The following is a 25,403-nucleotide window of genomic DNA, read 5'->3' on the forward strand; positions in this document are numbered from 1 at the left end:
TGATGTCTTTCCTATGATTCTTTCCTTTGCAGACTGGCTTCCAGAAGATCAACTGAAAACTACCAGGAAGGCCGTACTTGTCAGCCATCTGTTAGCTCAATGGGTTGAGACGCAGTATACATGATCCAGAGGCCATGAGTTCAAATCCCACTGGTGTCTTTACTGTGATGCTTCCCTTTGCAGACTAACTTCTAGAAAAAAAAGTTAAAACCACCAGGAAACCTGTAACTCTCAGCCAACAGCATAGCTCGACTGGTAGAGCGTCTGTCCAATGACTTGACTTGACTTGAGTGGGTTCGATTCCCACTCGAGTCAAGTGTCCCCGGTATCTTGGGGCAACTGGATTTGAACCAGGACACTCCTACAAGTTATTCTACGGATATCAGTCAATTTATCCGCTGCCCCAATTTACCGGGGACTTGACGTTAGTGGGAATCGAACCCAGGACCGCTCGGTCAGCGTCTGTCCAATGACTTGACTTGACTTGAGTGGGTTCGATTCCCACTCGAGTCAAGTGTCCCCGGTATCTTGGGGCAACTGGATTTGAACCAGGACACTCCTACAAGTTATTCTACGGATATCAGTCAATTTATCCGCTGCCCCAATTTACCGGGGACTTGACGTTAGTGGGAATCGAACCCAGGACCGCTCGGTCAGCGTCTGTCCAATGACTTGACTTGACTTGACTTGAGTGGGTTCGGTTCCCACTCGAGTCAAGTGTCCCCGGTATCTTGGGGCAACTGGATTTGAACCAGCACACTCCTACAAGTTATTCTACGGATATCAGTCAATTTATCCGTTGCCCCAAGATACCGGGGACACTTGACTCGAGTGGGAATCGAACCCACTCAGTCGAGCTATGCTGTTGGCTGAGAGTTACAGGTTTCCTGGTGGTTTTAACTTTTTTTTCTAGAAGTTAGTCTGCAAAGGGAAGCATCACAGTAAAGACACCAGTGGGATTTGAACTCATGGCCTCTGGATCATGTATACTGCGTCTCAACCCATTGAGCTAACAGATGGCTGACAAGTACGGCCTTCCTGGTAGTTTTCAGTTGATCTTCTGGAAGCCAGTCTGCAAAGGAAAGAATCATAGGAAAGACATCAATGGGATTTGAACTCATGGCCTCTGGATCATGAATACTGCGTCTCAACCCATTGAGCTAACAGATGGCTGACAAGTACAGCCTTCCTGGTAGTTCTCAGTTGATCTTCTGGAAGCCAGTCTGCAAAGGAAAGAATCATAGGAAAGACATCAATGGGATTTGAACTCATGGCCTCTGGATCATGAATACTGCGTCTCAACCCATTGAGCTAACAGATGGCTGACAAGTACAGCCTTCCTGGTAGTTTTCAGTTGATCTTCTGGAAGCCAGTCTGCAAAGGAAAGAATCATAGGAAAGACATCAATGGGATTTGAACTCATGGCCTCTGGATCATGTATACTGCGTCTCAACCCATTGAGCTAACAGTTGGATGACAAATATAGCCTTCCTGGTAGTTTTCAGTTGATCTTCTGGAAGCCAGTCTGCAAAGGAAAGAATCATAGGAAAGACATCAATGGGATTTGAACTCATGGCCTCTGGATCATGAATACTGCGTCTCAACCCATTGAGCTAACAGATGGCTGACAAGTACAGCCTTCCTGGTGCTTTGACTTGAACAACAAACAAGACAAATAACTTTAAAAAAATGTGTTACAGCATAAATATAAATCTTTTTCATGGGGGGCCCTGACACTACATCTTTTCACATTGGGGTCCACTGCCCAAATACATGTCAATTTGGGGGGTTGACAACAAAGAGTTTCAGAACCACAGATGCCAAGGAAACAGCTGTAGGTGAATGGATAGAGTCACTGACTAGTGAGCCGCAGGTAACAGGTTCAAGCCTCAGCTACAGCAGCAAGTCAGGATGTCAAATCAAATAGGTATTATTAGGAGTGAAATGGTTGTGTTTCTTCACCCCAACTGCACATGACAGCAGTCTTATATCAGTTTACATGTACGTTATTTTCAGTGATGAAGACAAACCGCACAGACGTTCACTGTACTTTAGTACATTTTGTAAACTTATGACTCTGAGTAGAGTATAGCCTGACTTAAACAAACAAATAACAACTTAGTATAGTCAGATTATTTTTTACACAACTTACATTTTGTAATCAAACTACCGAAACGAAAGTCCAGAGCTCGATGAATTTTAGGGACCAAAAAAAAAGTCACTACAAAGTACTACCAATCAACTCTAAATTGCCTGAAACGTACTCCTAAGATGTTTTTGGGGGGACGATTTTGCCCTCCACATTTAGTGATTTTTTTCGGATTTAACTTTCGTTTCGGTAGGGACCAACTTTCGTTTCGGTAGTGACCCAATGGTGAATTTACTGAGTCTAGAGCTCGATGAATGTTAGGGACCAAAAAAAAAGTCACTACCAATCAACTTTAAATTGCCTGAAACGTACTCCTAACAGGTTTTTGGGGGAACATTTTTTTTTCCGTTTCGGTAGTGCACCATTGTGTCACTACCGAAACGGAAAAAAAATTACTAAGTCCAGAGCTCGATGAATGTTAGGGACCAAAAAAAAAGTCACTACCAATTGTAGTATATTTCCATATAACATACATAGATGTAAGATGACTTCACTTCACAAGTAAGCTGCAGACAGAAGAGTGTATTGTGGGTGGTTGCGGGCCTGGCCGGGTGGGGGTACAATTAGCATTTGTGATCAAGGCTGACACCGTTCCTTTCCTGGCTCTTTACAGTTGCAAATGTGGAGAGCCAGAGAAGGTGGGGTCCCACCTTACAGGGCTGACACACCCAACATGTACCTCTTCTTAGATCTCAAGTGTGACCACTGCTATAAGTATTGACCCAAATGTAAGCTAGTGTGTGTGTGCGACTCAGGGCCGAAGGGCCGACTGTGGGGACCTCAGGGTCTCCATAGAAAGCTGTTGAGCCTCTGTTTGTGTTATGAAATAAACTGGAAGCAAGAAACCTCACTATGGAGTGATGTCTCATCCATTCTTCAAACATCCATTCACATCTCTGGAACATCAAACTATCTTTACAATATGGCGTTGTTGGCAACTTCAATAGTGCAGTAAAACCTGTAAGTCTGTGGTTTTAAAGATACCACATAATCAACTTTAAAGATGGAGTGCCATGATATTTTTCAACCCTAAAACCTGATCATAAGGTATTATTATTATGTAAGGATTTTTTTTTTTTTTTTAATTGTACAGAAATTGTTAAAAAAAAATGTTTTTATGTGGACACGCCTCCAGTTCATTAAGTATGCCTGGTTCTCACCTTAGCACCTCCTCCACCACCTTAGCACCACCCACCTGTCCTAGTCCCTCCTCCTCCTCATGCCCACACCTGTTGTGTTATGATAATGAGGGGGAGGGTATGTTTTTTGGGGGCTCTGTGATGTCACTAGGCCCCTGTTTTTGGATTGGCACGTTTGACTCTCAAGGTTTCAGCCTCCAGGAAAAAACTCCAAATAGTCAGAGAAGACATGAAACACCATAAAACCACCAGCGGGGGCCTTAATGAAGTTCTATCAACCTCATAGACACATGAAAAACAGAAAAAGTGCAAAACCATGGCACCACCTCTTTAAATTGCCTGAAACGTACTCCTAACAGGTTTTTTGGGGAACAATTTTTTTTTCGTTTCGGTAGTGACACCATTGTGTCACTACCGAAACGGAAAAAAAATTACTAAGTCCAGAGCTCGATGAATGTTAGGGACCAAAAAAAAGGTCACTACCAATCAACTTTAAATTGCCTGAAACGTACTCCTAACAGGTTTTTGGGGGAACCATTTTTTTTCCGTTTCGAACGAAGTTAAATCCGAAAAAATCACTAAGTGTGGAGGCCAAAAAAAAAATTGCTCCCCCAAAAACCTGTTAGGAGTATGTTTCAGGCAATTTAAAGTTGATTGGTAGTGACTTTTTTTTTGGTCCCTAAAGTTCATCGACCTCTGGACTTAGTAAAAAAAAAAATCACCATTGTGTCACTACCGAAACGAAAGTTTGTCACTACCGAAACGAAAGTTAAATCCGAAAAAATCACTAAGTTTGGAGGCCAAAATCGTCCCCCCAAAAACCTGTTAGGAGTACGTTTCAGGCAATTTAGAGTTGATTGGTACTTTCTAGTGACTTTTTTTTTTGGTCCCTAAAATTCATCGAGCTCTGGACTTAGTAAAAAAAAAATGTCACCGTTGTGTCACTACCGAAACGAAAGTTTGTCACTACCGAAACGAAAGTTAAATCCGAAAAAATCACTAAGTGTGGAGGCCAAAATCGTTCCCCCAAAAACCTCTTAGGAGTACGTTTCAGGCAATTTAGAGTTGATTTGTAGTGACTTTTTTTTTTGGTCCCTAAAATTCATCGAGCTCTGGACTTAGTAAAAAAAAAATCACCATTGTGTCACTACCGAAACGAAAGTTTGTCACTACCGAAACGAAAGTTAAATCCGAAAAAATCACTAAGTGTGGAGGCCAAAATCGTCCCCCCAAAAACCTGTTAGGAGTATGTTTCAGGCAATTTAGAGTTGATTGGTAGTACTTTGTAGTGACTTTTTTTTTGGTCCCTAAAATTCATCGAGCTCTGGACTTGGTAATTTTTTTTCCCACCATTGTGTCACTACCGAAACGAAAGTTTGTCACTACCGAAACGAAAGTTAAATCCGAAAAAATCACTAAGTGTGGAGGCCAAAATCGTCCCCCAAAAACCTCTCAGGAGTACGTTTCAGGCAATTTAGAGTTGATTGGTAGTACTTTGTAGTGACTTTTTTTTTTGGTCCCTAAAATTCATCGAGCTCTGGACTTAGTAAAAAAAAAATCACCATTGTGTCACTACCGAAACGAAAGTTTGTCACTACCGAAACGAAAGTTAAATCCGAAAAAATCACTTAGTGTGGAGGCCATAATCGTCCCCCCAAAAACCTGTTAGGAGTACGTTTCAGGCAATTTAGAGTTGATTGGTAGTACTTTGTAGTGACTTTTTTTTTGGTCCCTAAAACGAAAAGTTAAATCCAAAAAAATCACTAAGTGTGGAGGCCAAAATCGTCCCCCCAAAAACCTGTTAGGAGTACGTTTCAGGCAATTTAGAGTTGATTCGTAGTACTTTGTAGTGACTTTTTTTTTTGGTCCCTAACATTCATCGAGCTCTGGACTTAGTAAATTTTTCTTTTCACCATTGTGTCACTACCGAAACGAAAGTTTGTCATTACCGAAACGAAAGTTAAATCCGAAAAAATCACTAAGTGTGGAGGCCAAAATCGTCCCCCCAAAAACCTCTTATGTGCTTTACTATAGCATTGGAAAATAATGGGTACAATTTCATCCATTAAAAAAGTAGGCCTACAGAAATTGATTTGATGACTGAACCAATGTAAGACCCATCTTTAATAATAACCATTCATTACTTAAAAGTTAATATCTCTGTATGATGGCATGCACTGACCACATCCCCGAACTGTGGGGTCTGGGGGTCCTCCCCCAGGTGAATTTTGGGAGTTTGTCAGTTTGATACCAAATCCAGTAGAAAACCAGAAGGAACGACGATCCAGAAGAGTGTCAGGAGACAAGGTTAAAAACCAGGAGACTCATGCGGGATCCAGGAGTGTTGGCAGCCCTGCCTTGTTGGATTTGAACCAGGAACCTTCTGGTTGTAAGCCCTGTATCTAAACCACTGCACCACAGAGATTCTGACGTAGTCTGTTGACTTGTGTGGTATTCACAACAATATTAGATAAAGGTAAAAGCCCCAGGTAAAAGTTTAAATGTCCATTGCCGCATTGAAAATGCATTGGGCGCTTAAAGTTAAATATCTCCCAAACTACAAATGATAAAAAAATGAAAAAATCTCAAGCATGCATGTCCACAGTAAGGTGGAATTTTTTATCTGTTAATGGAGTTTCTAGGTGAAAGTGTTTATTTGAGGTCCCAAATTCGTCCATCGACCTCCATTCTAAATCTCTGAACTTTTAAAGGAGTACAATTCTAAAACTATTAAACATTTCAAAGATTCCTTTTCAGGCAAACATGTCCACAGTAAGATGAACATTTTAAAGTATGAATGGGGTTACTAGCAGTAAGTATGTAGGATTAGTAGCCTGTAGGCTACTCGTTTCCCTTTAAATGTCTATTGCCGGTCTATGCATGATTCTTACCTTTTTCCGCACAAAGGTCAAGGTCAGCCCCCCTTCTCTCAGATGTTTTACATTTTATCGTCCAAGTCATTTTCAACGACGGGTTGAAACAAGCGTTTTAACTCGCTTTTTTAGTCAGCCTTTTTAGTCAGCCTGTGGCCAGTCAACCCCCGTCCGCATGCGCTGTACTGCTCCAGTAAGATTGCATTGGGAAAACATGGCACAGGCTGACTAAATAAGCGATTTAAACGCTTGTTTCAACGCGTCGGTAACATTTTCTTGGCTGCTAAAATGTAAAACATCTGGACTACCTTTACTGTTTGGATACGATGTGCGGGAAAATGTAATAATCATGCATAGTGACCAATTTTCGCTCGTGTCGTTTCTTGCCTGCACGCGACGCTGTGGATTGTGGAACCTCATTTCGGCGCAGCCCTCCGCTACAGAGGTTTCAAATGGTTAAACTTATTACTATTAGACTTAATTAAGTCTGATAATGATGTACCGTGCATGTTCACATCATGTATACTGTACTTTACTTAAGACCATATTTGAAAAATTTAATGTTTTAACATTTTGGACAAAATAGCCAGTTTTACATCGAGGTGCCCAGATGTCCATAGTGCCCACCTATCCTGTATCCGTTGGCATACCTCATACCTGCTGGAGTCAGGAGGCGATTGCGGGTGAGAAACCTGCGTTGGCGAGGGTCTGGGAGCACTGGACCAAATAATTACCCGTGTGGAATAAAGTTGATCAGAACGGGAGGCTGGCGAGCGAGGCGACGTGATGTTGTAATATGGCACTTCTCTGGCTTTTTGTAATAATTTGTTTCCCCCTAGGTATCACTTGTGTATTGAGTGAGAGGTATATTATAGAATATAAAACTAAACAGAATAAACATATATAACCGAATAAACATACACACACACACACACACACACACACACACACACACACACACACACACACACACACACACACACACACACACACACCATTTAGCCTAACACATATGAAAATATAGTGCCGTCATTGTGGATTATAAAAGTAAATAGCCTAAGTAGACTACACTATAATGAACAATAGGTCTGCACATCAAAAGAAGTTAAAACTTACATTCACAGTCACACCTACAAAAGTCAAAGTGGCCTAGATAGTCAGACAAAAACGCACACAAATAAGAGTGGACCTCAAATTGTATTTCCAAAATATAAATAACCAGAGTGAAATTGATGGAATGACAAAATAAAAAATACATGAATGATGTAGGCTACAGGCGTACGACATGAATCAAGCTTGATAAATATTAATAAACACCAGTGGTGGAAAGTAACTAAGTATATTTACTTAAGTACTGTATAAGTCCAATTTTGAGGTAGTTTTACTTTACTGGTATATTTCCAATTTTCAGTAGCCTACTGCTGAATATGCTGTTTTTTGAGTGCGTTCCGGTGCGTTAGCCTGGCTCCACCCCTGAATCGCTAGCCGTCGTCCTAAAACACCCTGCCCCGGGTCTAAACCGGCGGCCTCGCACCGTGAAAAAAATGGGGCAGTGTGTTTTTGGGACAAGCGTTCCGTTTACCACCCGGAATGTCTCGTTAACTCTCAATAGACTTATCAGCCGTTGTTGCGCGACCCGCGGTGTTAAGGTTTTGGCCCGGTCAACCGGCCCGGGGTTTCTTGCCGATTTTGGTGGGGAGAGTCTTGTTTTTTTGCACTGTTTCTGCTGAATCAGCTGTTTTTGATTAAAGTCAGCTGCGTTGCAAAAACACAATCAAAAAAGTCTGTATGACGTCCATACAACGTCCAAGAAGAGGTAGACCTCGTTGCTTTAGATTGGGGTCCTAGACCCCTAGGGGTCCTCATAGACTAGTTACTACAGGGGGTCCGCCAAATCTATTTGGGAGATAGAACATTTTCTCTTAGGGCCAAAAAGATGCTGATCTGATTACTGGGATTTCAATACATCAAAGACATGATTGTTATTAACTACCATAAAGAACATAATGTAAAAAATAATGATGTCAACAAGGCAGGGATGTTAGCTGGTATTATTATAATTATTACAAGGAGTGGAGCAGTCCAAATGTCCCATAGCCTGTATGTAGTTGAAAGCATATGGAGAAAATACGGGGAAAATGGCCACCAATCAGATTAATATAACATAGCAAATGTTCCAGCCTATATGGCATATAGGCTGGAACATTTGCTAACATTTGTTATATTAATCTGATTGGTGGCCATTTTTTTTTATACATTCTGTGGCCATTCAAATGCCTCTTACCTCTTTGTCGTGTTCTCTTGTTGATTCCAGTAGAATAACACAAAACGGTCAAAACATGTTAACTATATCCCAAAAGTAAACGTATACAAATGGGAAACTGTCCTTGACCTGAAGACAAAATTAACTTACCTGGCTATATTTAGTGACAAACCATCATTGTGTACACTGGGATTTTTTAGTTTGAGGACATAAATTGTCACTGAACACTGCTTTGACCTGCTTTTGAGATTTTACGAAAACAATTTGATAGTCATTTACTGAAACAAACATATTAGAATTTTGTTGAGACTTGACCGTCTCATTTCCCTTGGAAGAGTATTACATGTCAATGAATTATTAACCACTCTATCAAAATGAGATACAGCAGAAAACCTTGAACGTTAAACATGTTTAGTTTAACAATATCCAGCCTGCACAAAGTGAAAAATAATTAAGCCAATGGACTGAGGGCTCATGTCATGGATGCTAGTATTGAAGAATAGATTTAAGTGTAACACAAGAACAATATACTGGAAACGACAGGATGTTTGTCTACAAAGGCCCAGTTCGTTTAATATCATTATATCATTATATTTAAGACTGCCACTCAGTTTCAGAATTCACATTATACCAGTGGCATAGATCCAGAGTAGTGTATGCATAGACCATGCCTCTTCATATCACTTAATACCAGACAACTAAAACTTTATGTAATGTCGGTGCTCAACGTAAAGCCTAGATTGGAGTTCATTCTTTACCCGGTAGATCCAAATAGACATTTAAGGTTTGTTAAAGCTATTCTGAATCTGACAATGATCTGTGTTCAGTAGGTCGGTCTCAAATCAACATCTCTCCAGATTATTTATCAGTTTCAATTTTAGACTTGTTCCAATTCCTCCTCATTTTCATTCCACTTATTTATCCTATATGAGTTCTCTCTTGATTGGATCAAATTAATATCTCGATCTGTTTACTAAAGAGGTGGAGAGACAGGGAGATCCCTGTACTGAACAAACACTTTATAGCAAAAAAAAAGACCAAATTTCAAATTAATGGAAGTACTTCATCCTCCATTGATTTGAAATGTGTGCTTCTTCCCAATACAATGGAAAAATCCACCCTTAAAACAGAATTGCAATAATATCTTTATCATTTGTGACCATATGTAATTTGTCCCAATAGTAGAATCCAGAGAACCTCTAGTTACCCACTAAAGACAGACATATTTATTATCCCTTGTTGACATGTCAATATTCCCCCTACTAACATGTGATATACAACTTATACAGAAATCACTGATATATACTGATGATGCTTTGGTCAGCACAAATTATTGCAATTAACATGCATTTCACTTTTTCCTAAAGCAACTTTATGAATAGCTATCATTTTCAATCTCAGTTTCAGCCTGGTACTTGCACACTGACTTTACACTGGTTTTCCTAAAAGGGAGTTTGAAAAAGCAATCATTGTCACTTCATTAAGTCGTTCCAGAAAGTACAATGCCTGATTAAGGGATATTTCACTTTCAAAAACATTTTGGGTCATTTTATCGTCTACTCAGGCTTTTGTGAGCCCCCGAGACAGTTTTTAAGTTGCTTGATTCAGTATTTAGATATTTGATATTAATTTTATCAGACACACCCCCTTCTTATACAAACCCATTAGAACTTCAAACTAAATTTTTAACATGTTAGATTCATCAAAAACACAAGTCCTTGGTTCTGGTGACTCATCCTGCCCTCCGAATACGTGAGAATGCCGTGTTTTTTTATTGCATTTAATTTTTTTCATTTTCCAAAAGAAATATTAAAAATAAATGAAAAAAGTAATTGAAAAACACAGTCTCCTCACGTATTAGAAGGACAATATCAGTCACCAGAACTAAGGACGGGTGTTTTCGATGAATCTAACATGGTTAACAGTTTTGAAATTACAATGGGTTTGTATAGGAAGGGGGCATGTCTGATAAAATGAATATCAAATATCTATAACTGAATCAAGCAACTTAAAAAACGTTCTGGGGTGCTCCCAAAAGCCTGAGTAGACGATAAAATGACCCAATTATTTTTATAAAGTGAAATATCCCTTTAAGAAAAGGTTCTGTGTGTAACTGGGCCTGGGTTTACTAAAGGTGCCATACCCATTTCCGGTTCAGTTAACCATAGCTTTGCTTGAGTGACTTAAACTGGAAACACGCATAGCAGCAGATTTAAGCCAGGTCAAATAGTAGTATCGCACATTTGACCTCTTGAAGTTAGGCCTGTTAATTGAGATAAGAGAAAAAACTAAAGTAGAGCCGCACACTATAGCTCCCTTAGTTATTTTTTATTTTGCAGTTACAGCGTTTCAAGCTCGTGCTCTTCTTCAGACTGGACTGCAGAGTTAAACCAGAAACACACGACACCTTCATGTTTCCAGCTTAAATCTGCTGCGGCGCCAATCAAGCGAAGCTATGGGAAACTGGTCTGCAACCAGGCAGGCCTGCCACCTTCCGGAAACCCGGGACTGCCTACAGTTATGAACCGAGCCTATTATGCTGACCAAAGCAACAGTAGAGCTCTGTCTTTTGTATAATGGAGTTTAATGGCTTCTTGATTCGAGTTCACTTCCATATAGTTGAGGCTAGATGGAAAATACATACAATGTATCAATTGTATTGCAGCTCTTCGTTTTTCTGTAGACAATGTTGACGAGGGAACACATTAAGAATCTTATCCTTCAATTCTAGACAATTTTGTACGTTTGTTCTCAATGGCTCCTGATTTGTGTCCAGGAAAGCAACAGAGGGGAAATTTGTTTTGTCTCGTCAAATTTAAGCTTGTATATCTGCTATTTTTGAATAGCCAACTGAAAAATAGCATCTAAAATGAAAGATGCTTTCCTGGTTTTAATGGGTTAAAACATACAAACACTCCCTGAGTAGTGTCCTTAAAGGAGAATTTTGGACTAAGGTTTTCTTACCCTTTCTATGACGTTATGATATCTTAGGATGAATGGTACAGTAGAAAAATGTCATAACTCCATCCCGGGTCCGCCACAGCTTAAAACATGCGCCAATAGGCCTTGCGCTAGATCTCGTATTTTAATAGCTTTTTTGTAGTTTTTTATTTTATAGTTTATAGTGACAGAACACTGTCACATAGAAAAAAGAAAAAAGAAAAAAAAAACAGAAGTCTTGCTAGACGAGACCGAAATCTCGAGATTTCAATCTCGTCTAGCGAGACTTAGGTTTTTTTTTTTTTTGGTTGCATAGTGTTCTGTCACTATGAACGTCAGATCTCACCCAAAAAAAACGGGGAAAAAAGCTATTCAAATATGCGATCTAGCGCAAGGCCTATTAGCGCACGTTTTAAGCTGTGGTGGACCCAGGATGGAGTTATGACATTTTTCTACTGTACCATTCATCCTAAGATATCATAACGTCAAAGAAAAGGTAAGAAAACCTTAGTCCAAAATTCCCCTTTAATGACAAATGTACCAGTTCCAGACAATTACTTGCAGATAAGCATCTCAGCTTCTGTTTTTTGGCTATGCAGATATTCGTTTACATAATTTCTGTTTACACTGCAAGGAACATTTAGAATTCCGTTTTGGGGGTGGTGGATTTCACTGAGGGAATGGAGTAACATTTTAATGCTGAAATTCAGAGATGTTTGCCGTTAACCAAAATGGGTTCTCAGAGTGCGTTGCGCATCCACTCAAATGAGGTCTTGGACATTTGTTTTGTGAACCTTTACCAGACTTTACCCAAATGTTCAGGAATAGTTAGATCTTTTACTGCAGATAGCTTGCTGTTTAGAAAGAGAAAAAGAGATGCATTAATATCAACATAGAACAAGACACATTGTAAATAGTTTAAACTGAAACTGAAGTATAAAGAAAATACGATTTATTTGTCAAAGCTTTGCCCCAAACCCATGTCCCTCAAACAATGCTTATTCAGATATACACTGATATATACACAGTAACATTCTGTTACACTTATATTGAAAATGGTGTATTGCACCATTGAGACAATGTCATTTTGGAAAAGCTCATTAATTAGATCTTTACATTCCAAAATGTTAGTGTATACAAAACATTAGAATGAGACCATAAAGCCTCATAGTTACTACAACATAATGCAGCAATTGTCTTCACCATTAGTATATTCTGCTGTAGTTATAGTGCTAAGATGTGGTGGTGTGCTGGTAAAAAAAAAATGCAATCACTTACACCATTTGTTACCGATACTACCTTTAAAAAAATACCAGGCCACGTTGGCAGCAGCTCGTCGAGCCTCTTCAACTTCCAACAGCAGAATCCACTTTAGCATAAAGAAAAATAGGTGGCGCTAAATGAAAAGTATTCTTCTGTACAATGGTGCTGATTCACAAAGAGACCAATTCCAACCAAAACATGATGCCGATATAACATTTTTGACTTAATGGATCACTTTCAATTTCAGTGTTCTAACCAAATTAACTCATTGAGTGCCACAATCCGTCAAATCCGTCACGTGGCCTGACGCCCAGAGCGCCACGATCCGTCAAATCCGTCATAAAAAATTTTTCAAAATAAAAAAAAATTTCAAAATAAAAGTTTTTTTTTTTTTTTTTTTTTTTTTTGGGAAAAACATGTTCAGAACCCAAGATATGATGATTTGAAGATTTGCTGCTCCATCCACTCCTTGTTTAACCTATAACTTAAAAAGGCTGTATCTCGCTTCCTAAGCACTTTTTTTTTACAATGAATTTTGGCTGTGGCACTCAGAACCAAAATTCCATTAACATGAATAAATAAGTTTGGCACTGAATGAGTTAAAATGCATCAATGATTACTCACTCTTTGTGAACCTTCACCTCAATCTAAACATGTTTGGTTTTTTTTTGCTTTTACATTTAGTACACAGACTAAAATCTTAATCACAGGTTAACTGCTATGTGCAAAGCACTTAGAAAATAAGGAGGGGTAACCAAGTACTCTGGCGGGGGAAACAAGATCTTTTCTTGTCTGATCCTTACCATGGAGTCAAGCTGGCAAAGGTGTTCTGACAGCCAATTCATCCCGCATGGTAGATCAACCATTACCTAGAAAAAAACTGTCAACAAGGTTTAGCAGTTAACGTGTACTTGAAACTTCATTTTCATGACATTTTCAAACATGCACATTCAGCAGTTTTTAGGTAATGCTGCTCTTGACTAACTCAACAGTGTTCATTAATCAATCCCCATTCCTCATTATACTGAGGCATATCAAGTTCAGTGTCAATATCTTAAAACAGATAGAAGTACTTGACCCTACATTTTGAGCGATGTGCTTGCGCTCTCCGCACACTTGGTGCAGAACTCCACTGAGACATGGTTCTTGTCCACGTGCAGACACACGCCAGCGGAGGTCTCCTTCTCCTCCACTTTCACACGTTTCCGGGGCAGAGCGTAGTCGTGGTCATTTGACGTTGGCCCCTGGAAAAGCGAGGAAGATAATTTCATCCCATTCACACCGCTCAGCCTGGACAGGAGCTGGGCTAACATGCTCTCGTTGGCCAGCACGGCCCTCAGGTACCTGGTCTCATCCTCCAACTCTTCCACTCTCTTGCTCAGCTGGGAGTTTTCCTGCTTGAGTGAGTGGTTCTCTGTCGAAAGAAATCCTACGTTCTTCTCCAGGCCGTCAACGTATTCTTTCTTCTTGAGACGATTCATCCTGGCGGCGATGGCATTTTTGTTGTTGTGCCCGGATTTGTCTTCTCTGCTGCTCCTGCGCTTCAGATCAGAAGAGATCCTCTCTGGAGATGGTGTTGTTGATGCGTCGATCCCAGAATCACGATCCATGGCATTGTACACTCCCAGTTGTGTCAAACCCATATCAAAGAGCGAGGTGGTTTCATCTCTTTCAAGTGTCCATTCAAAATCTTCAATTCCAAGTAAATCATCTAGCTCTAGCCCAGCTGCGTCGATATCATCCGTTGGTGAGCTCTCTGATGAACTTGGGGGACTGTCCACCGTTACCACAGCATCTTCAACTTCAAGTGACTGCACCTCAATGTTGTTGATTCCACGGCCTCTTCTTCTGGTGATCATTTTGGCTTGTGAGAAGACAAACTTTACAGATGGCAACTCAAATTTCTTATCTGTGAAAAAAAAACAAGCACATAATTGGCATTAGTAGCATGCTCTAACAATTTAGGTAAACAAAGGGATGTCAAGAACACCATTCTCCCGTTATACAGCACGTGGCTAGAACCCAAACAGCAGAAAATACCAATCATTACATTAAAACAAAACTATTATTTTAATTCCTTGCCTGACATATACCTAAAGCACCCATTTTCAACTTATCTTGGTATACTTGGTCCTCACTAATGCTCAAGATAAATTGATCCCATATTATTATGAGGACCAATTATATGACGATAGGTTGAAAATGGTCGTCCTTTAAGGTTTGCACCATTGTTATGCAAGACTGAACAGCAACATGGCGCGTGTCCCATCAACGTAAATAGAACGTGTCACTACTCCAAGCCTCGAACACACTGAACAATACTGAGATTTGCCCAAATCTGTTACCCGTTCAGAAAAATAAGGGGGAAATACACATATAAGGGGTAAATAATACAACTACCCCCGTTAAAATCACTTGTTTAAGTTGCATCTTGCGTTTCCCTCGCTCAACGGTTATGCAGTCGGCAGGCCACGGGCCGCGTTTGTCTGATTTATATAAAGTTGTACGACGGTGTCGTGCGCCGAAAAAAAGCCGATCTACAAGCTCACGCTGCGTCGTGCATGAGACGCTTTGAGAGCTTTTAGATCGGCTTTTTTTCAGCTTGGGCAAGACGTTAGCTTGTTCGCTATAAGACAACGCACAACGGTTATAACATTTGATATTACGATTAAAAATGACCAGCAAACAAACAATACTCAAAACACGAATATGTTTAGATTTGACCAAACAACTTATTGGATAGCATAGCAAGGCTAAGCTAAAGTTCCGCGCTCGCAGACTGAACGTACGCATGACGCAGCAATCTATTTATTTGCAACTCGTACACCTTCATTCCAACACTTACCGGTACCTCCTCGTCTAACAATTGTAGAAAAATGTGTATTTATAAGATTCGGATAAAAGGCACGATATCATTCTTCGAGATGTGGTCAACGTCTTTTCAAATGAAAAAATACCAAAGAAAGGAGAACAACGGCGACTCCAGATCCCGCTTATCAGACATCCGTTGTACGCACACGCGCAGTGGTGCACAACCAGTGTTGCAAGATTTTGCGAGAGAAATAAGCAACCATGTCTATGAAAACAAACCCAAAAGAAGCGAAGGCCACATACGCACTCTAAACTCTAAGCACATAGTTATTTGCAAATATCCGATTATAGATCTGCTATTTTCAAAGAAAAATCTTGGGGAAAAAATAGAAAATTGAGGAACATTTTCAAATTCACAAAATCTTGTATGGTGGTCTCTGGCACAAAATACAAAACAAAATAATATATCAGAAGTTTTTTTCAGAAATGTTTGAGAACTACAGGTTTAAACAACAATACTTAACAAACAAGCCCAAATAAGCAACTACACTTTAAGAAACAAGCCCAAAAACCGTAACCCACAACAACTACCAATATCTACAAGCAACTTTACTAAAAACAAGCTTAAAGTCGCTTATAATAAGCGGACATGGCAACACTGTGCACGACCTCACTTGCACGCGTCACGCAATATACACCACCACCTACTGGTCTGGAGTACGTAGCCCTATTCAGAGGCTCTGTCCATGCAATCATCCATTCACTTAATAATAAGGCAGCTTTGATGTAACTCACCAGTCATCCTTTGCTGTATCAGAATATGAGTGATCAAAAACCAGAACACTTTTATTTCCAGGTATGTTTACGTATACAAGGAATTTGTCTTGGTGAGCTTGGTGAGTTACACTGAAGCAAAATGTATGATTTACTCAAAATATAAAGGTAAGCAACAATATAAAGACAACAAGTTAAGCACAGAAACTATGCAAAACATGTACAATGTACACTATCTACTGTCTACACTGTATTCTTGACAAAAACCTGACAGGTGAAAGCATGGCAACAAAGGTGGTCAAAATAGTAAATCAGAGAACCAGATTTATGGGCAGAGTTTCCTCTTTTGTCAACAAGAACGCCCTTAGGACCCTATCATGGGCCCCGATTCAGCCCCTTTTTGATTATGCTTGCACCTCTTGGTACTCCAACACCTCAGTGTCACTGAAGACTAAGCTTCAAATCTCCCAAAACAAACTGATTCGACTACTTCTCGGACTGGGGACCATGACCCACCTCTCTCCCACTCATTTTGCCAGCCTAGGCTGGCTCAAGGTAGAAGACAGGGTTAAACAACAAAAAATGGGATTGGTCTTCAAAATTGTTAAAGCAAATTTGCCTGAAATGCCCTCTATACCCGCATATCTGTCTAAATACCTCCAAAAATTTAGTGACACCCACAGTCACGAAACTAGAGGGAGCGTTAACAATCTGGTACCACCCACCCATAAAACAAACATGGGCAAATTCTCCTTCTACAGCACTGCCACCAAGGTTTGGAATAGTCTAACCCCATCCCTCAAAAAATGCAGTTTGCTGGGCTCATTTAAAACAGCCTTAAAAACTCAAAAGAGGAGGTAGTACCATTTTCCCGTAATCCCGTTAGACAGATGCCCCCCCCCCCCCCATTTTTTTGTACATATGTTTATTCTTTATGTATCTTTGTCTTGTTTGTACATATAGTGTTATTGTCTCTGTATTCTGTATGTTGATATTTGAACTGTTTGGTTGCTACTATATAAGTCTATGAATTGAATACATAGAGGTACATAGAACTGTGATATCATCCCCATTACAAGGTTAATGAGATAATCACCCACATATTTTATAGCAATCACCTACTTTTTGCAACCAAATGTCTGTGATTGATTCATAAAAATATGATACTTCAGCCGAGTGAGTGAGTGAGTGAGTGAGTGAGTGAGTGAGTGATCTTAAAGTCTGAGAATCATAGAGTTGCACCACTTTCATATTTCATTTACTGCATTCATCACAAATTATGTAACATGTTATGCGTTTCAGAAATATAACAAATAATATAACAAATATAACACATAACATTGCTGCCGACATACAATACAGTACTGAGTACATGATCAACATAGATTACACTCAAAGGTGATTGGGGACAGTTGGGAGGGCATTACAGGGAAGCTTTCACATATGAAGGGCCAAAAGCCAGATGGTCACCTTTTTCTCTAGTTGCACTTTTAATTACAACTTGACTTGGCCTATTCTGTAACGATGCAAGTCGGGAACAATGCACGTTCGGCACGCATGCCCCCTGTTCGGAACGTAATACCAGTTGTACCGGTTGTCAGTGTAGCCGTTGTACCCATCAGTCTGTGTCCCTTTTATGCCCATATATGGAGATATTTGTCTGTCTGTCTGTCTGTCTGCCTGTGTCCCCTTTATGCCCATATATAGTGATCTATATATCTGTTTGTCTGAGTGCCTTTCATGCCCAAATATGGGCATAAGTTGTCATGCATATGTGCATTTTTTGCCAGACCCAAGGGGTCGGCCTACATGAGGCTTTGTCTGTCCCCCTTTCGTCCATACATGGGCATAAAAGACCTCGGTCTGATGGGCTCTATTCTGTAAACAAATCCCCCTTCCCATAAACGAATACCAAATATGTTATGAAAAAAAGAAAATCTTCCTTTTGACAGAAAATAATACTTAATCGAATAGATGTATATGCTAGTGTACAACACTGCCAAAAATAAACAGAGACAACCAATTAGCTGCTTTTACACAAATCTTCTATTATGGGTCCCTGGCACATAACCTTTTCAGGTGGGGGTCTGCAGCAACATACATATCAATCTGGGTGAAGTAGGTCCTTGAAATTAAAATATTCGAGAAGGAACCACTGTTGTAAAGGAATTCTGGGCCATATGACAGACTATATCAGATCAAATCATGTCTAATAATGAAATCTTTCATAAATTGAAAAGAACCTTATCAAATAGGTCCATGGCCTACATATCAAATTGGAGATCCTTGGAGGAAAAAACAACATAATAATATTTAAAAAATCAAAAAACATAATAGTTCACAGGAAATAATTGTATGTATGTACAGGTATGTATGTATGTATGTATGTATGTATGTATGTATGTATGTATGTATGTATATATATATATATATATATATATATATATATATATATATATATGATGTCAATTTAGACAACAAATACTAAGCAGCAAACCATCTGCATGTACGCAAAAACATAAATTGATATTGAATGAATGGTGGACATTTTTTCCCACTAGTCAAACATTATTGTGCCTGATATATCATTACAGATATTAAAATCACATCTTCACCAACTTAGAGCTTGACGTCCTTCAGATTTAATGAGTCTCAAGGGGATGACGAAATTCCATCTGTTTGTGGATTTCTTGAAATATTTATGAACCACTAAATGTGATGGCTCCAGTTCAATGTTCAATGACCATATGGAAGGTGTATGGTTCTGCTAGTGACATCACAGGTGGTACTGGTGACCTGGAAACAACAGAAGATTACAAATCAGGGTTGAAGACAGTAATTGTAATGTCAGATCTTTATCAGAAAATAATTTCAATTAATTATGTCATTACTGTTAAAAACGTAGTGACTATAAACTTGATTTCATGTTTTCAAATGAATCCTGGTGAGGTAAAAACAGCAATGCAGAAGTTCTTATTGAGTTAGCGCCCCCTCATTTCAATTTAATGGATGTCAGAGTTGATAAGATAAGATAAGATAAGAGCTTTATTGTCATTGCATACACAACAAAACATAGTTTGGTACCTCTGCAGACAACAACAGTATTAAAAGAAGATCACTGAACATTGAAAGAACAATAAAAAACAATAAAAACCGTAGTCAAAGTCAGGTCAGTCAGTCCCCCAGTCATTTTAAGATAAATAAATAAAAACAAGGATAAAATAATATAGCTTAAAGGAGACACACCATGAATTTCACTTTTTTTATTTTTTTTGTATTTTTTGGGCTCCCCAGTGTCTCTTGTACCCCAAAAATATATATTTTTTTAACATTCAGTCATTCATTCTCATTTCAGAGATTTTCAAAATGGGCGTGTCTGAACAGGCCATCTCAGAATGGCAAGTTTGCTTACATCACCAAACTTTCTGCCCATGTATTTTGATGTATTCTGAGTATTTAGAATTGCTCAGTAGCACCCCTCTGCCCAACAGGACGTTTTGGTATTGCAGCTGAAAGTGCTTTATAACCTGAGAGAATTGACTTGGGATGAGTATATCTGAGTGTTGATTTAGGCTCAAACCTTTTGAAAATGGTTTGAGGGACATACACCATATGATATTAAATATCAATTTTTTTTTTTTTAATTCATGGTGTGTCTCCTTTAAGCAACATTATTGGCATTAACATATCGCACATATACATTATTGCACTTGCTCAGTAGTCTACACCAACGCACTGTCATCATCATCATGATCGGGGAAACAAAATCCATGGTGTGTTCATATTTAGTTCATATTTCATATTTAGTTCATATTTGGCGAGTACGCGTGCGTGATTGAGAGTCAGAATCCAGCAGACTTTTTACAGCCCTTGGAAAAAAGCTGTTGGACAGCCTGTTTGTTCTGGTTCTAACTACCTTCAGTCTGCCCGAGGGCAGGGTCTCGAACAAGTGGTGGCTGGGATGTGTGGGGTCCTCGAGAATTCTCGAGGCTCGCTTGTGGAGACGGCGTGAGTGAACGTCAGCCAGATGAGGCAGTTGTGCACCTATAATCCGCTGTGCAGTCTTGACCACACGCTGCAGATCTTTCCGCTCTACATCGGTGCAGCTCGAATACCACACTGTGCAGCCGTAGGTCAGGATGCTCTCGATAGTGGAGCGATAGAAATTAATGAGCAGGTTCTGTGCAAGTCCGTTGCGTTTTAGTGTCCTCAGAAAAAAGAGGCGCTTCTGGGCCCTCTTGACCAAACTTGTGGTATTGAGGCTCCAGGTCAGGTCCTCTGTGATGGTGACTCCGAGGAATTTAAAACTCGAGACCCTCTCCACCTCCTCCTCTCCAATACACAGACCTCTGTGACATGGCTGTCCTTTCCGGACGTCTATGATCATCTCCTTGGTCTTTTTTGGATTCAAGATCAAGTCATTGTCCTCACACTTTGCCACCAGACTCCTGACTCCCTCCCTGTATGCCTCCTCATCATTGTTTGTTATCAGACCTATGACGGTGGTATCGTCTGCAAACTTAACCAGAGTGTTTGAGCTGTGATGGGAGACCAGGTCACTGGTAAACAGAGAGTAGAGGAATTGGCTGAGGACACATCCTTGGGGCACGCCGGTGTTTAATGTCACTGTGGGAGATATGTGTTGGCCTAACCTGACCCTTTGGGGCCTATTGGTCAGGAAATCCAGTATCCACAGACAGAGTTTTGGCTGTATTCCCAACAGTTTTAGTTTGATGACCAGTTTACGGGGGCTGATGGAATTAAATGCCGAGCTAAAGTCAACAAATAGTAACCTTACAGTGTAAGTACATAGATGTCGGGCCTCCTCTCGAAATTTTCCAAGTGAGACAGGGTCTTATGTAGTACTAGGGCGACAGCGTCGTCAGTTGATCTATTAGCTTTATAGGCAAACTGGTGTTGGTCATGAGTGGGGGGATGTAGGATTTGATATTTGCCAGCACCAGTCTCTCGAAACATTTCATGACCACCGGCGTGAGAGCGACCGGCCGGTAATCGTTCATGCAGGTGATAGCCGAGGACTTGGGTACAGGGATAATGGTGGTCTCTTTCAGACAGGTTGGAACAATCGACTGCCTAAGTGACAGATTGAATATGTCTGCAAAGACTGTGGCAAGCTGGGCAGCACACGCTTTCAGTGCACGGCCTGGAACACCGTCAGGTCCGGCTGCCTTGTTGCCGTCGATTTTCTGAAAGGCCTGTTTCACCTGATATGGCTGGAGAGTAAGTTGATAGGAAAGGAGGTGGATTAGTTGCCTTTATTTATGACGTTCTTCAGTGCAAGCAGCTATCATTTGGATATTACCTTTATGTTATATTGAAATGTTCACAAGTTAAACTACAATAACTGTTTCCAGTCCTTCTAAATCACCCATAGTACATCTTAGATTTGATTATGACAAAGGGTCTCAATATTTAAATGGTGATTATGATAGACTACTTAGCCTTATCTGATCATGTTTGTTTTCCTTTGTATGTCTACTACTCCTGACATCCAAATTAGATCAGATATACTGTTAAAATGGTCTATCAACAAGCATATTAGCAACTCTTTGTGATGATTTTACTGTCATCATCGCTCAATTCAACCTCCTTCTAGATTATCTTAAACTGTAAAATTGTAAATGTTATTGATGTCATTGTACCGTGAAGAGATGCAACATCTGAATATATGCGTGGTATCCCTTTTTTGTCACACATCTTGAGCCGGTCTGTGACGTGTGTGTGTGTGTGTGTGTGTGTGTGTGTGTGTGTGTGTGTGTGTGTGTGTGTGTGTGTGTGTGTGTGTGTGTGTGTAAGTTAGCTGTCCTCTCTTGGTGTATACAGTCAAATGTGTGCCTACCCATGTCCCTCGGTTCCAAGCACCATGATAAAAATGTTGATGACGACCGTGAAGAACACAAACAATGTTGCTGCGTTGTTCATATTGTTCAGCTTGGCATGCTTCCTCACATCGTTTAGGTCATACTTCACTGCAGATACATAAAGCACACATCAACAAATAAAGTATCATGAGCTCACAATAATAAAAAACTGTGAGAAATAAAAACAAACAAAGACAGGAGGAGGAGTTCAATCTCTGGCTCCTCCTAGTGTCATGTCAAAGTGTCCTTCAGCAAGACATTGAACCCCTAACTGCTCCCAGTGAGCAGGTTGGTACCTTGCATGGTTGCCTCTGCTGTCAGTGTTTGAATGGGTGAATGTAACGCACAACTTTGTTTTGGGGTAGATTTACTTACCAATGAAGATGAGGAGCACTCCCACTATGATTTGTAAGGTGATGGAGAGAGACAGAAGGACGATGAGATGACTGTAGAAGCGGTACCGAGGCCCCACGTACAGAACAGTCTTCAGCTGAGAAGAGTTGGCCATCAGCAGCGATATGTCTAACATGCTCTGAGCTGCACTCTTCTTAGTGGCATAACGATTCAGGTTGATGCGCCTGTTCAATTTCAAAGAGGAGTCTGTGCAAGCCTGTGAGTTTGGAGAGGAGAAGTTAATGAACCACTTAACAAACCTTATATAATTAGTTTACCGGGGTGCTCTGGGGGGGTTCCCTCCTTAACACCAATATCTTCGCTGATATATACATATGATATATATTCAGGCTGCTATGCGGCCCTCACACCTCACGCCGATCTGACCTATATGTCTGAGTGATAGTGTCGGGAGCTTTGTCAGAGTACCTGTAGTAGCCTACCCGTCTGTCTGTGTCCCTTTTGTGCCCATATATGGAGATCTCTGTATCTGTCAGGCCTCGTCCCTTTTATGCCCATATATTGTTGGCATGCCCATATATGGGCTTATCGGTTAGATCGGTTAGATCGGTTAGATCGGCGGTTCTGGAAAACTGGATAAACTGGACATTTATATGCCTATAAATGGACATATCGGTCGGATCAGCGGTGCTGGCCAACTGCATATCCGACCTACTCGATTGTGGGCACCGCATTCCCTTGAGTCCTTGCCGATGTGCTCGCCGAGTTTGAAGTCGGTTGGTCCCATATATGCACATGACCATATATGGGCATAGCGGCCTGATTTGTGGCTCTGGATCTCCATTTATGCATATAAATGGGCGTATTGTGTTTGTTTATGGTTATGTCTGAGTCATAGTGACGTGGCCATGGTCCTACCTATATATTGGCGTATCGGGTTTGTTTATGGTTATGTCTGAGTCAGAGTGACGTGGCTGTGGTCCGCCAGCCGGCCGTCCCTCCCATTAGCCAATTTTAATATATAGGCCTATAATATAGGTTTGTATATAGCCCATATAGCTATTATATGCGCATAATAGGCCAGTTAATATTGATGAACCGTGCAATACCTACCTATAATTTCCATATAGCTTCATACTAGAAAAAGTGCTCCTTGGAGCAGAGGTCTCCGCCAGGTCAGGTAGGTTATTGTGGGCCAGCAATGTTCGGAATTCGCCAATCAGGATGGAATATGAAAAATCGGACAGATCTGTCTTGATCACTTGACTATAGATAATGTGTACCGATTTGCGGGATGTTTGGAATAAAGTTTTTGCAAAAATCGGCCTCCTGCTGATGTAGTGTTAAAAGGGTGGCATTTGTTCCACAACGTAGTGCGAATGTGCGTGCAAAGTTTCACCGCAATCAGAAGTTTTACATAAGTCGGCCTCCTGGTGGAGCTATGAAAAGCAGATGTGATAAATGCAGGGCAAACGTTTTTCCTTGGCTTCTAGGGAGTTCACATACAAAGTTTTACACAGATCAGTGCAGTTATAGGCAAAAACACGAATCGGCCTATTATAGCGCCACCATGAGGCTGATTTGAAAAATGTTAAGTGGCATTTCTTTCTCGGCTTAGTGGGAATGTGCGTGCAATATTTCACGGAAATCGCACGCTGTGTTCATGATTTGAGGCATTTTGTTCAAAACGAAGCACTCCTGCAAACTTTGGAAGCCAATTTTAGCCAATCAGGATGGAATATGAGAAATCTGAAAGACCCGCTTCGTTTAATGACTATAGAGATATTGTGTACTGATTTGCATGATGTTTGGACAAAATCTGCAGGAGTATTGTCAAAAAATGTGTTTTGGAAAAAGCGGCCTCCTAGTGGCGCTATAACAGGCCCATGTGAAAAATTTGGCAGAGGTTCTGCTCTGGCATCCAGGGAGTGTGCATCATAGACTGTGCATGCACAGTTTCGCTGCTATCAAGCCAATGGTGCCGGAGATTAGCAGACGGACAGACAGGGTGCAAAACAGTCTAGGCCATGGCGTTCGGCCTGGCGGAGACAACTAACCTATTACAACCATAGTTATAATGTATATCGATTACAAGTTACAACCCATTAGTAAGCATAAAGTTTGTACTATAAAGTAGAATAAGGCATGCACAATGATAATGACTACAGAGCTAATACTCACGCCTACAAACAACCAGTTCATTATTAACATGTGTATCTTAAAATAATTAAAGCCTTACCCAAATGTAATAGTTGTAGGGCTAGTATTCACAAATAAGTTGCGCCTAGCTCTGGTCACGCCCCAATGTCACACAGCACCAGAACTTTTGGGTGCGTGCAGTCATTGGCGCGCCACTCCCGACAGGATTAACATTTAAGAAGTGACAGCGTCAACTGTCGTCTGTTTACTTGCCTCTTTGTCAGCGTCAAGTTTATTCGTTCTCATCTCGCTATCCATTGTCTTCCCGTGACCCGTCCCGAGTGAAGAAGCTAGAAGCCCGATTTTCGTCAACAAGGAAAATGTATATGTTATTGTACTACTCTCTATGGGTTTAAACAATTGAAAATTAGGCGTAGGTCAGTTACTCAGTGTACACCCTCCACTGGTGTACTTACGTAATGTTCTTCAGAGAGCAAACTGGACAGTCAATGCCGCCCCCTCCACACGCACGCACACACACACGCACACACACACACACACACACACACACACACACACACACACTCTCTCTCTCTCTCTCTCTCTCTCAAGTAGGCTATATAGTGTTTTTTATTTCGGGTGAAAATAAAATGTTTATAGTAGGCTAGTCATATTCATGCAGGGATCTCCCGGCTCTCCCCGTCTCCGACCAGCTCTTTAGTAAACAGAAAACAAAATGTGTTTTCCGTTTAATGTTCAACTGGAACACCAATTACAGTTCTGTCAGCTCATTTTCTGTGTCATCATTTCCAGTTT

The 25,403-nt window shown here is 40.5% G+C and overlaps 2 protein-coding genes across 5 annotated transcripts; both read right to left on the minus strand.

Moving 5' to 3' along the window:
- Positions 1 to 12,299: 12,299 nt before the first annotated feature.
- crebzf (CREB/ATF bZIP transcription factor) lies at positions 12,300 to 15,637 on the minus strand. 3 transcript variants are annotated; one of them, XR_014601630.1, is made up of 4 exons: positions 15,473 to 15,637; positions 13,711 to 14,536; positions 13,431 to 13,507; positions 12,300 to 12,733 (listed from the first exon to the last, which is right to left on the minus strand). XR_014601630.1 is itself a non-coding variant. In XM_084068895.1 (2 exons), exon 2 carries the CDS (start codon positions 14,484 to 14,486, stop codon positions 13,707 to 13,709), a length of 780 nt encoding a protein of 259 aa, XP_083925021.1. In that variant the 5' UTR covers positions 14,487 to 14,536; positions 15,473 to 15,637; the 3' UTR covers positions 12,300 to 13,706. The 3 variants fall into 3 exon arrangements, 1 of the variants encoding a protein (XP_083925021.1); XR_014601631.1 differs by having other exon boundaries at positions 13,431 to 14,536; XM_084068895.1 differs by having other exon boundaries at positions 12,300 to 14,536.
- A 1,673-nt stretch (positions 15,638 to 17,310) lies between these two features.
- On the minus strand, positions 17,311 to 25,048 carry LOC311053409 (ninjurin-1-like). 2 transcript variants are annotated; one of them, XM_084068921.1, is made up of 4 exons: positions 24,861 to 25,048; positions 22,470 to 22,704; positions 22,073 to 22,202; positions 17,311 to 19,008 (listed from the first exon to the last, which is right to left on the minus strand). In XM_084068921.1, the coding sequence occupies exons 1-4, from the start codon at positions 24,903 to 24,905 to the stop codon at positions 18,942 to 18,944; spliced, it is 477 nt and encodes a 158-aa protein (XP_083925047.1). In that variant the 5' UTR covers positions 24,906 to 25,048; the 3' UTR covers positions 17,311 to 18,941. The 2 variants fall into 2 exon arrangements, with proteins under 2 accessions (XP_083925047.1, XP_083925048.1); XM_084068922.1 differs by lacking the exon at positions 17,311 to 19,008 and adding an exon at positions 21,342 to 21,446.
- Positions 25,049 to 25,403: the final 355 nt, after the last annotated feature.

Source organism: Gymnoscopelus microlampas (assembly GCF_963454915.1).
Source record: "Gymnoscopelus microlampas genome assembly, chromosome: 10".
Taxonomy (NCBI): domain Eukaryota; kingdom Metazoa; phylum Chordata; class Actinopteri; order Myctophiformes; family Myctophidae; genus Gymnoscopelus; species Gymnoscopelus microlampas.